Source organism: the organism of the source record quoted next, unplaced genomic scaffold (genome assembly GCF_019419815.1).
Source record: "Pyrus x bretschneideri cultivar Hongxiangsu unplaced genomic scaffold, Pyrus_bretschneideri_v1 Contig3, whole genome shotgun sequence".
In the NCBI taxonomy this organism is placed as follows: domain Eukaryota; kingdom Viridiplantae; phylum Streptophyta; class Magnoliopsida; order Rosales; family Rosaceae; genus Pyrus; species Pyrus x bretschneideri.
Window position 1 is genome coordinate 9,764,966 of NW_025999612.1, and position 13,814 is coordinate 9,778,779.

At 37.2% G+C, this 13,814-nt stretch overlaps 1 protein-coding gene across 1 annotated transcript; it reads left to right on the forward strand.

Moving 5' to 3' along the window:
- The first annotated feature begins 2,550 nt into the window (after positions 1 to 2,550).
- On the forward strand, positions 2,551 to 3,874 carry LOC125479751. The gene has a single exon (XM_048589580.1). It carries the CDS (start codon positions 2,745 to 2,747, stop codon positions 3,657 to 3,659), a length of 915 nt encoding a protein of 304 aa, XP_048445537.1. The 5' UTR covers positions 2,551 to 2,744; the 3' UTR covers positions 3,660 to 3,874.
- Positions 3,875 to 13,814: the final 9,940 nt, after the last annotated feature.

Sequence of the window (13,814 nt, forward strand, 5' to 3'; positions counted from 1 at the left end):
GTAAAGGTTTTCATATCCACATCACACAACTTGCACACTCCCTCAATTTCCTTCTATCATGCTAAGGAATTTCCAAATATATCTTGATCTAGAAGTATCAACTTGGTGGGTTGAGTCCACATCAAAATAACTCACTGGTGATTTAGATAAATCAAATTTGTTAATCTTTCTATTTTATAATTAATGATCACTGGGGTCACTCTCATATATTCTTGCTTAGGCAAACACCAAAATTTCAAATTGATTAATCCCCTTCAAATTGTGAACAGTATATTGGTATTGTTATCTACTTGGATGTTATTAAGAGTGTTTAATTTGACTCACATGAATGCATTATATATGTTTATCGTGAATCTGATACCTAATCGTGGTAGGTCTTATTATGTTGTCGTCAAAGGCAAATCAATCCAATAGCAAGGGTGGGCAAGAGACTTCGAAAAGTCTCTGAACCGGATCAAATTTTGACCATCAAGCAACTGGATAAGATAGGATGGTGCGGGGTTGCATATTCCCTTTTTTACACAAAACCATTTTGGCTTTTCTCCTTCAGCATTCACCATTTTCACTCAAATTTCTCTATTCCAACATCCTTCCTCGATCTGTTTGGTGCCACAAGCGTTAAGTCCTACCCACCAATACGGAATACCTTAAGCAAAAACACCACATCAAGCTTTTATAGATCGCCAATCTAAAAATAAAAATAAAAATCTTAGATCCGTCACTAATTACCGCATCTCTTTTTTTTCTTTTTCTTTTTTTGTATGTCACACATGGTTATGTAAAAGCAGTTTGTAATGTCCTAACATTGGAATGAAGGGAAAACATATACACACCAATAGATTAAGTTAAAATTGTCAACAAATATAATAATACAAGCAAAATGATTCAACAACCCGGCAAATTGTATGTTTTATTTTCTTAAGCTTCAAACAGCTTCTCATGAGCTCTCTTGCCAGAGATATTTTTTTAGTGTGCTCGAAATACGGAGTGATACATCACATGTCATTATACAAGTGGAAGAACACTTACAAATAAAAAGTCTATCACTAATATAATGATACATAGTGGATCACTCTGTGTTCTAGATACATTGAAAAACTCTCTTCCATACACGTGTGAACACATAAGCTTCACACATGTCAAGTAGCATTGATTTCCTTTTTTCATACGAAAAACAAACCTTAATTAGTTTCCCACGTAATTATTTGTTTAAAATTGGACAGCCAACTACAACGTCTAGCCGCCGACCTTTCCATTTTCCGCCCATAAAATTCCATAATTAATATATAAAATTTCACACAAGAGAAGAAGAAGAAAAAGGGTTCGTATTTAGGTATGAACAAAAGCATTTTTGCTCATCATTATAGTTATGACATCTGTCATGTGTATTTTCATTTAATTCTAATTAAGTTTTATATTAATATTACTTCTTTAATTTAAAAAAAAATTAAATAAAAAAACGCGTGATAGATTATTAAGTACATATTAAAAAAAATAAAATTTACATGGTGAACAAAAATGCAACAATGCATGAACAGTAGAGGACGAAAGGTCGCGATTGCCCCAATCAAACCTCGTCTAGTAATTCCCACTGTCGCTTATTCCAATTTATACAGAACCGCGTATTATGCAATTTTCGACTATTTAAAAATCCAACCAAAAAAAAATTAAAAAGACAAATCTCGTTCTCCTCATCACTATTTTTTTTTTTAAAAGAGGGACAACTGGTGGCAGGCCACCGTTATCCATATTTTTCGGAAGTCGAAAAGACTCACAGAGACGTTTTAGCTTTCTTCTAACCATAAATCTGGATTCTACACAAACAACAGGTTTCGAACCTGAAACCTCCAAACTTTAGTTTTAAAGAAGTCTCGTAATTTATCATTTAGCACTGGACAACCAGCTCATGAATACCCCTGATCACTAATTGACTCAGAATACATAGTCAACGACTGCCTCTGTATAAGGGTTAGTGATCATACGTTGTCAGGAGAACAATTTTGTAAAATAAAATAAAAAAAATACTATTATTATTTATTAGGAAATTTACTAACTTCCATTCTTTCAACTTGTCCCTTTGATCTTCAGCTTTCTTCCTTGATAAACTAAAAACGGTTTTACATAAAATATTTCATGTTAAACTAGTTAACAATTGAACTCAAATACATTCACTATATCAATTACGTCTAAATTTAGAGAAATTTTTCAGTGTTCAAAAAACAGGGTGGTATGTCAAATATCATTGTATAAATGGACGAAAGTATTATTTTTCAAGTGTAACTTCACTTGTATAATGACATGTGGTGTACCACTGCATATTACAAACACTTTTAAAAACCTCTCTTAAATTTGCATTAAACTAAGGACTTAAATTAGATGAAAAAAAGCTAATTTGCACTTGTTGAAACTATTTTTAACCCTACCAAAGCGTAGGGATTGCTCAAGTTTTTTCATTAATATAATTAGAATTGTTATTATTAAACATAATAATATACAATAGAAGCCAATTTTCCACAACCACTCATCACTAGGTTATATATAAACTCTCAAATCCATTGTGGAAGGATCAAGCCCCACACTTTGTTTCGTTTCCACCCAAACCCTCCTTCCCTATTTCCCTCCCTTTATCTTTGCCTTGCCCTCTCCTTTTTCTCTTTCCCTTAAAATATAGAAAAGCTGGATATCATCACAAAAAGCTCAGAGAATTGAAGAAGCTACCAGAGCGCTCTACCAGATTGATAATAATGCAGGCTGCTGCTACAGGTCCGCTAGTCTCGCTCTCTCCCAGCTTCAGCACCTACTCTTCCTCCGACAGACTCGCCCAGATCGCCGCCCGAGTCGTCGACGAGTTCACCCACCAAGATCGCCAACTCACCGAGGAGCCGTACTGGGAAAGTATATACGATCACCTGGAAGAAGAAAAGCTCCAACACCGCCGACAGCCCAAAAACGATGACGTACAGAAGGACAAGGAGGAGGAGGAAGAGGAGGAGTTTGAGTTTGCTTTTGTCAGCAGCGGAGGAGAGTCGCACACGTCGCCCATCTCCGCCGACGAGATTTTCTCCAACGGTCAAATCAAACCTACCGTCTACCCTCTCTTCAACCAAGACTTATTATTAGCTCACAACGACGTCGTATCCTCTACAAATGCAAACGACGATGCGGATGACGCCGTTAAGAAGCCGAAACCGCGCCGTTTGCCGCTCAGAATGCTCATGATCGAAGAGGAGCGCGAAACAGCGTCGTGCTCGTCCTCCGAGGCCGACGACCTCGAGAACCTGCCACCTGGCACGTACTGCGTGTGGGCCCCTCCGAAATCATGTCCTGGACAGCGCCGCTGCAATAAGAGCAGCTCCGCCGGCTCGTCGTCGAAGCGGTGGAAGTTTCGGAACCTTCTTCACCGAAGCAGCAGCGACGACTTCGTCTTTTTGGCTCCCTCGTCGACCAAGAGAGCTAACAACAAGAAGGGAGATGACGTCACGCGGAAAAGAGTCGACAACAGCTGCGGCGTCGTGTCGGAGAATGGAGAGCGTTATGTCGTGAGGAGCAAGGCCGAGGAGGCAGGGGATAAACGACGGTCGTTCCTGCCATACAAGCAGGACTTTGTGGGGTTTTTCTCTAATGTGAATGGGATTAGCAGGAATTTGCATCCATTTTGAGCGATCAAGTAATTGAAAATTTATCAATTTATCCTAAGTTTTGAATTTTTTTGTTTTAGTATTTTCTCATTTTCTATTAGTAATTTTTATTAGTTTTTTCGGAAGAAATTTACGATTAGTTAATACTTTGAGTTAACTAATTTGATTTCTTCGTTTTGTGTAATTAATGAAATATATTATGTATTATGGTTTAATATTATATTCTGGTGCTGATATTTCTATTTGTATTTTTATTTACCCATGGAAATAAATGTTTTTTATTTGTGACAATTTTTTGTTGTTGGAACTCACGCGCCACGCGGTATTGCTAAAAAGTCAATTTGGATGACAATTAGGGTTTTGTCCTTTTTCAGAATCTTTTCCATTAAAAATTAAAGTTATCATTTGAGTAGTTGTTAAATGATATTTAGTTGAGTTTAGGTACCGAAAATATAATTAAATACTTTATTAATACAACTTCCTCAGGTATGAATCGGCTCCTGCGTAAAGTGAAAATCAAACAATACGTAATTAAAGGGTGTCTTGCAAGTAAACGGGAAGATGGAGAGAATGAAATTCGGCTACTGATAATCTCAAAAACGAGATTGATTATATACTTCTAAAAGTTGAAAAGTCAATCTTAAAAACTTGAATTATAAAATGAAGCCTTAATTTAATTGCAAATTAGATCCACTAGCTTGAATTGTAAGGAATGTTTTTGCTCACTACTTTATTTATCATCGTTAAATGAGTTTAAATTTCAAGATTTGTGTAGTGAATAGATACAAACATCAAAATTTAAACTCATCAAATGATAATAAATAGGATATTGAGTGATGAAAACTAAAAATTTCGAGATTTGTTCATGTCACAACTAAAAATTTCTCCACAACTTGAGCTCGGAGAGCAAACGTGCATCCTTATTGTGTTATACCAAATTACATAATCATACATGTCATGTGGCATTACAGCTTGATATTTCACTCCCATACTTTATATTTTCTTAATTTATATTATCTCATATTGACTTTATTTTCTTACTGTACATTACACATGGGTTTCAAGGAAGTACTTTTCTCAATTAGTTCGAGAAACATTCTATAACAATTTGCAAGAAATTTGTAATACACAAAAGACAAAAAAATAAAAATTAAGTACCTTGTCTTAAAAGTAGTAGATCTAGTTTATTGAATGTACGACTACAGTACAAATATTATGCGCAAAGTTAAGCACAACTGCTTATGTGCGTGTAATTGATTATTAGTCGTCATAGATTAGATTGTCCCACTATGATTCACACAAATTGACGACTCTTAGTCACAAGAAAATTTTTCATCGTGATCAGAACATGGGGGTACATTACGTGTTTTTATATAAGTGATGAGAAATTTTATTTTTTAAATTATTAACTTTTTAACACAAATATCTCACTATTTATATAGTGACACATAGTGTACCATTCCATGTACCGATCGCATTGAAAAATTTCTCCTTAGTCACCCAATCGCATTGTCCCTAACAAAACCCATAACTTTTAGCATATGTTATCTCCTCATTACTACGTATTCTCACAAGTCATAGTGAATGCAAGGACAGAGATCCACTCTAGATCTTACTGTTTGAAATCTAAGGATCAGGTAATTCGGATCACTCAGATTGAATCAGACTGCCGCCATTATCTCATTCCATCAACTTACCTCACACGAACCAACGACTCCAATTTTTTTTTCACACAAACCAAATACTCGAAGGTTCGGACGATAAGGTTTGGAGAGGATCCAAATTGTGAATGCAGAACTTTTTTCTCATAGAGCTCTCATAGAATTGGACGTGGCTGCTGGTGCTGGCTGATACATACAGCCAAACGGGTGACTCTTTTGTTAAAGTTTCTAAAATGGGACCCAAAAAAGCAACAAGGGAGGTGGAAAAAGCAAATTAAAGGTGAGATGACTGTGAATTCGACAAGGCAGCCATATTTCTGTGTCCCCATTTGGGTGCCATTTGATCTTGGTCCATCTTCTGCACCATTTGTGCCATTTTCCCAGAGCCAACGACCTTCTCTGAACATTGGGAAATGTGGAAAGCATATTCTTTGGTTTCTTTCTATCTTTGGTGTGAGAACTGAGAGAATGAATGGTTATGTCAACCATATTTTTCCAGATATGCTAACTGGGTACTTTGGATGAGTTCAGTAACTTCATTTTCGAACGAAAACTTAAATAGTTTCAACCTCCAACCATATCTTTGTCAGGATCTTTAACCTATCTCCTCTCATTTTCTGATATATCTCATTTTCGTTGAAGGAACCCTAAAACATGTTCTATTGCCAACTTGAGACCTCTCTTAACATCCGAAAGAGAAGTGTCACTAGGCAAATTACTAGTTAGTGCTTGTTTAATGTCCCTTTTAGTAAATGTTTCGATTTTTTATTGAATATCTGTAGAAGTTCTTTTTTGCATATTTCCATGTTTTTATTTATTTATAAGAAATCAGAGATTATAAAGAAAATCACTAAAAACTTTATGGAAAAAATAGCAATTGTAAAGTATAAAATTAAGAAGGATAACAATTTTGACGCTCATGTTTTAGATACGCCGAAAATTAATTTTTTTTTATTTATTTTATCTGCATTCACATAATGCAAAGTAAGGCTAAAAAAGAAATGTTAAATTCACTTAGCCTTAATCAAACTTTCTAGTGCCAAAAAAGAAACAAATTAAATTAAAAGGATAATTCAGGTGAACTTTATTTAGCTTCTTGTACATATCCCAATAAAGAAATAAAAAATATTTGACGATCAAATAATGAATGGAGTTTTAACGAAAAACCTACGATATTATTTCATTTTAACGAAAAATCATATTTTTACACTAAAAAGTCAATCATGGTACTGTTTACTTTACCCTTTATTTTGTTCTTATCATCAAAACTCAAAGTTTTCAAGCTTTTTTCATTGGTTTTTCTAATAATGAAAGAAGAAGGGAGTGAGAAGCTAGCAGAGGGATCAGGATCCTCTTCTAATCTAAGGATGAGGATTCTCATGATCAAGAGATGTGGACCGTTGGATAAAAATCCAACGGTTATAATTATTATAACTTTAAAAGAACTTCCTTGTTTATAGCCGTTGGATAAAAATCCAACGGTCCACATCCCTTGATCATGAGAATCCTTATCCTTAGATTAGATTAGGAAAGGATCCTGGTCCCCAGCAGAGAAGGGAAGGTGGGCATCTGGTTCTCGCTGTGGCCTCCGGCCTGTGGGGTACCAGACCAGATAATTGCTACTACTTTCACATCCTCTCCTCCCTTTACTTCTTTTAGAGCATACGATGCCTAAGGCTGCACAAAATCTCTGGAGGGTACCCCTTATTTTTTAGGAGAATTAATGAAAATTACTTAAAATTTTTGAGTTTTAACGAAAATGAGAAAATAAAAGGTAAAATAAATAGTATCAGGATTGACTTTTTAGTGTAAAAATATGATTTTTCGTTAAAATGAACAGCACCAGAAACTTTTCGTTAAAATCCTCTTGGATCATGCCCAATGAAATCCAGAGTCATGATCTTCCCTCCATCCCCCCTCTTTGATTTTATATTTACCAAATCAGTAAAAGCTTATTCTTTTCCAATCTCATCTTAAAAAGTTTATTAGGTACAATAATGACGGCTCTTTATCCGGCACAGTACCAGAGCAAACGCTTGACATTGACGGTATGAAGGATATGATATTAGTCAATGTAGTACGGTTTAGTTTAGGGCACAATAAAATCGAGACGTTACAATACAGTACGGTGTATCAAACGAAACTCTAAACCTACAGCTTTGTTAAAAAATAGGATTCGTCCACAGTGGTGTATATATTTGATGGTGTACAGTAATGGTGTGTGGTACCAGTCTATTTAACTCAAGAGTGGGTAGGGTTTCTTAAAGAATGAATAGCAGCTGGCCATGCCCATCTCCATAAGCACCCGATACACTCGCATACACTTATAGGAACAATGACATATACACAACTTTTTATCAAGGAGAATAACTTACATGAAACGGATTCATCATCACGTAGTGTCTTGTATCCCATAATACATTGTCACTTGTAAGTTTTTGTCTGTATGGAAATATATATATTATTGGATTGGAATGTCACGTGTCGTTGAACCCGTTCCATATGAGTTACTCTCCTATCAAATGTCATATACAGTGGATTTATAAAACTAATAACAAGAGAGCTTTCACAGGAAAGAAAAAATTAAGTGGGAGAATAGTAGGAGACTTGGATGCTTGCAAAGGATGGAGATTGTAGTTTTGGAAGATAGTGCCATTACTGTTAATTGACTACAATCTTAAGCTAGCGCACTTATTACTCTCCTAAAAATCATTAGCATTTTGATTTTATTTTCTCTCTTGCCGGGGAATATTTTACTACTGGAGATATATATGTGGAAAAATGAAACTAAGGGAATCAAACTGATGACCTAGCATAATCATAAAATAGAAATGGAACTTCGTGATCTATTCTGAAACAGCCTTCTAAATTCACTGGTGTAATGTACTTTGATCTATGTACCTTAACCAAAATATCCCTAGGAACTGTATATAACGGACGGATATTATACCGCGGTATGTATACGTATTTATACTCCATAATTATGAGTAAATACAAATCAATGAATATCATCGAGTCCTGGTGTATATATATGTGTTGTGGCTGCTGTATGTTTGTATGCATGCCTGCATGTATATCTGTAGTGGAATCTCATCAAATATATATATATATATATATATATATATATCCACCTCACGAGAAATTTCTAGAAAAGTCGAAAAATAATCACTTGCATTGCATGCATAGAGAGAGACCCCCTTCCTTCATCTCATCATACAGACTAGACACTGGCTTGGCTCGAGTAATGGGGTTGGTTGGGGTTTGATGGAGACAATTGGACAAAGCTTTCTTTGGCAAAACGCCCGTGTTTTGTGGGCATTGTTTACACAGTGTTTACAGTTATGCATTTATATCTTTAATATTTTAGGGTTCACTCGTTCTCCTCTTTCTGCTAAATACTACATCTTTATTATATATATAGGGATAGGATCCAGGGACAAATACTTTTATAAACATTATTACACTTCTTTGTAGCCTTCTTGATCCTATCCTATATACATATATGTTAGGATCAAGGAACATAAGCATTTGACACATATTTTGACATTCATTTTGGAAGGCTCACTTCGTAATGTATTTCAACGACCCAATGTAACAACCCATCCTGGAATTTACGGAACGAAATGGCAATGTTGTAATTTCATTTTGGTTATGGGATATTTGTTTAAAAGATTGTTTTTGGGTCTTAATAGGTGGCCCATGAGGGGCCCACCTAGGGATGGCAATTCTAACCGTTAAACTCGATAACCGTGGATAACCGTCTGAATGGATTGGATTTGGGTATGAAAATTCGGGTATATTTTGGGTATGGGGAAAAACCGTGAATATTATTCAGTTATGGTTTTGGATATGGTTATAGGGGTTCCCAATCCATATCCGTACCCAAATCCGAACCGAATAATATATAATATAATTATATATAATATTAAAGTATTATATTATATATGTATGTGTGTGTGTGTGTGTGTGTGTATTCATTATTCACCGAATTCATTATCTTGAGAATACAAAAATTGCATTGTGTGAGTTGCATTTTATGGCAAAGTTCAATAGTTTTGATATGAATCAAAATATATGAGAATTTAATGGTATTTATGGGCGATATCAAAGATCAACCAACATTATCAATGTTTAGCGTATTTATGGGCGATATCAAAGATCAACCAACATTATCAATGTTTAGCGTTAATTTTCATGCTTCACAAGATCCATTAATTAAATCATTTTATACATCAAATATTTAATAATGAAAGTAATATTTACTAAATTATCGTGCGTCAATTGGGCAAATATATTTTTTGTACTAACGAAGATGGATATAACCGTTAACCAATGGGGAATCTATTATCCGGTGGGTATGGTTATGGATAATACCCGATGGTTAATTTGTGGTTATGGATATGGTTAATTTTCGTGGTTATGGGGATGGATGTAGCATTTCTGTCCCCAAACCGATATGTTGCCATCCTTAGACCCACCTTTGGTTTGTGTCCCCCGGCCTCTCTCTTCTCTTTCTCTCCCTCATCCTGTGTACATTCACCTATCTCTTCTCTCACAGTTCTCTCTTTCCCAACTCACTTTCACTTGTCTCTCTCTTTTCTCTCGGCAAGCACCGAGATGGTGCCATGGGAGGACCACCACAGCATTGGCGAGGTCCCAACTTACCACCACCTGGACCTCATCACTAAGAACCTAGGACAAGGAACCTGGGAACTCGACGTGGCAGAGGCCACTGTTCACAAACTCCGATGAGTTCTCCCTCACCCCCGATGTAGGTGAGCTTCGAAAACCCTTTAAACCTTTCCCTTTGGTTCCCATGATTCATTTCTGATCATATGTGTGTGTTTTGGACGTGAAAACTACGAAGAAACACCTCGGGAATGTTTTCCCTAGATTTCGACGAGAACTTGGCCTTTCCAGGCCATTTTTCGGCCACCACACGCCTTGAAACGAACCTCTTCCTTGTTCCTTGGGCTTCATTTTGGTTTTTTGTTTGACCTGTTTTTGTTGAGTTTTGGGCTTGAAAAGAGCTAGGATGGCTCCGATGTCCTTCTTCGTGGAAACCCAGCCGACCCGACCTGGGAGCACTAGTCCAGCCCAAAGAATTAGGCAATGGAAGCTGACCCAATTAACCCAACCCAGCCCTAAGCTACCCAAACCCTTTTCGAAGCCCAAGCCAAAAACCCAGTTAACCCAAAACCTAAACCCATTGGATCCAGGCCCTTGGGCCGTATGAACTTGGGCCTTCGGCCTAGTAGCCTTAAACCCAAAACCCTTTAAGCCCCCGCCTAGCCCAGCTGACCCGGCCTTTGACCCAGCCCAGTTGACTCGGACCTGTTGACCATGACTCGTTTGACCTGGATGGAATATTCTTGTGTTTTTCGAAATCTACCCAGGACCTTTAGGGTAATTCGACGTCCTGAATCCGTTTCCGACGTCTGTTTTCCCAACTTCAATCGTTTTATTAGAGTTTTATTAATGGGACCATGTATGTGCTTAGGTGCATTTATTGTGGCGTTTCCGTCTTCGCTAGTTTGCATGGCTCTTCGATGACGGAGTGTGAGTCAACCCCTTCTAAAATGCATATTTTAATAGTAGAAATGAATGCATGAAAAACATGATTTAATGGTTATGTTTTATGAGTAAATTAGATTTACACTTTATGATTATCATGCTTTACTGAGAATATTTTGGAATACCATACTTTATCGAATTTATGTTCTTTGTAGTATATATGATGGATGACTATATACTATTTATGAACATATTTTAACACTCTTTGTAGTATATATGATGGATGACTATATACTATGAAGATGTTTTGAGATATATGTACTTATGTTGGAAAGATTATATTTAATGTTTTTGTGCGTATCTAGTGGTCACTGTTGTGCCTACGGGCGTATGTTTTGCCTACGAGCATATGTTCTGCCTGTATGTTCTGCCTACGAGCGTATGTCCTACCTACGGGCAATTGTTCTACCTATAAGCGTATGTCCTGCCTACGGGTGATTGTTTTGCCTACGGGCGTATGTCTTGCCTACAGGCGTATATCCTGCCGACGGGCGTTAGTTCTACTTACGAGCGTATGTTCTGCCTGTGGGCAAGTGGCGTATGTTCTGCCTGTGGGCAAGTGGCGTATGTTTTGCCTATGGGCATGTGAGGAGAGCCTTCGGGCGATTATAATACCACTAGTTAGCACACTACATATAATATATGTTTTACAAAGGTTTTATGGTTGCTAGGGTTTTCGGCAAATATATTACGTATTATACTATTGATTTTTTATAAACTTTGGAGGTTAGTACGTTGTTGAATAACTGTTTTAGTATTACTATATATCCACTTGGTTCACTAATGTTTTGTTTTGTGCCCCCTCAGGATTTAGAATCGAGGCGTACAATTCCGGCGCCAAGACACTCCCGCATCGGCATCTTCAAGTCCTCTCAGTGTAGGATGGACCCATCCTTTCGTTCATTCAATTTTATACTATTCATTTTTAGTGTCTCGAATTAGTTATATGCTCTGAACACGTTCCATAATTGCATAATCATTGTATATAAATTTATAAGTATTGTTTATATTTATTATTTCTCATGCATCCTAATATGGCTTCATCACCTTTGGGTGTTGGCTAGCATGTGTCTACCTCTGGTATTTGGAGGATATCGGGGTCGGGCGTGTCACCCAAATTGTTGATATTTTATTACATCATTCATAGATCATCCTTGCAAAAAATTAGACAAATTCAAAACCATGAAGACATTGATTTGTAGTGAAGGAAAGGGATGAATACAGTTCTACAAAGAAACACTAAATTTAATCCAACGATCATATAATTTTGAATTTGAGTTATTTTTTGTAGACATGATCTTTGAAGCAAGACATAAAAAATAGACGGTTGAGTCGTTAAAATACACTATGAAGTGAGTCATATAAAAACATGTGTTAAAAAAGCGTGTGTCACCTGATCCTAACCTTATAATATATATATATATATATATATATATTATAAATATGAACGCATAGTCGAAGATTGTAAACAAGAGAAGTCTACTGTATGTATGCCAAATTGCCTATCTTTGGACGCATATGTGGAAGAAAAACCATGTGGAGGGAGGAGGGGGGCAGTCGCTGCTGGCATTATTGGAAATTTCAACTTCAGTTGAAAACGATAAATAGAGTGGAGTGAGACAGAGAGAGAGAGAGAGAGAGAAGGTGGTCTGGAAAAAGGTGAACCAACGACCAAAGTTGTCAACTACACCCATCCTTCTCAGTCCTTAAGAAGAAGACTTATACGCATTCCTCAAGACGTCACGATGGCATCCCTAGCCAGCTAATTACTGAATATTGTTTGCAAGTTTTTCGTTATATGGTATTGTGTTATTGGTTTGAGATACTACTAAGGAGGCCAACTCAGCGTACGTAAGTCTTCCTTCAAAAGAAGCTTGCATTCTTTTTTTTTTTTTTTGGGTAAAAAGAAGCTTGTATTCTTTCAACGCTCACAATGTGAAGTTTTTGTAAGGTATGAACGCGTATTAAGTTCAAACATCTCCAACTACAAGTGATGTATAAGAACGTGGTGAGGTAGATCCTTGAGTTCAAAGTGGTGCTACAACGCTCAGTTTGCCAGACCTCACAATGTGAATCATGCTTGGCTGTTTTGGTATTGCAGTGCTTTGAAAAAAACTGTTTCTGTTGTGCTGTGAGAATAAGCTGTTTTTAAGTATTTACCAAACATTTTTTTGAGCTCAGCTTTTTTGGATACCCATTTTTTATAAAAGCACCTCAGTACCAAACCAGTACTTAGTTTGCACGCACCCTAGTCGACCTTGGTTTTATGCTTTTTTGCCTTTTTTGGTCGGGGTGGTTAGCTTGGTTTTGTCAAATTTCAACCCCACCCCAACATAGACGATGACCTTTTTTTTACTGAGCTTGGAGCTTGGAACTCGGCTCACGTTGTGGAAGTTGTAGAATTTTTCAGGTCAACGGGCCGAGGGCCCACTCCAACAATATCGATACTGTCCCCACTTAATCGCTTGCACGATCCTTAGGTGTGGGATTTTTCATAAAAGGCTTCGGTGTTAGTTAGAGTGGGGTAATTCTATTTAAAGTGTTTTATCTCTTCCCTCTTGGCCAATGTGGGATAATGGGTGTTCTAACACTCCCCCGCACGTGATACCCCATTTTGTGGGTCATACGTAGAGATCTACACATCGGCAACTACGTAAAGCCAAGTCAGGGCTCACCCATCACGCGGGGCAAAACGGTTACCCACCCAATCACGTGGCATCTTTGGCCTACGTGGAGCCATGTCGGGACTCACCCATTGCACAGGGCCAAACAGGAACCCACCCAATCACGTGGTAGTACGAGCCCGTCCCTTGGCTCTGATACCATGTAGAATTTTTCAAGTTGACGGGCCGAGGGCCCACTCCAACAACACCAATATTGTCCCCACTTAACCGCCTGCACAATCCTCAGGTGTAGGGTTTTATCATAAAATACCTTGGTG

Excerpts from the sequence above, each read along its gene's own strand:
- LOC125479751 (XM_048589580.1), top strand. The coding sequence starts at position 2,745 with ATGCAGGCTGCTGCTACAGGTCCGCTAGTCTCGCTCTCTCCCAGCTTC.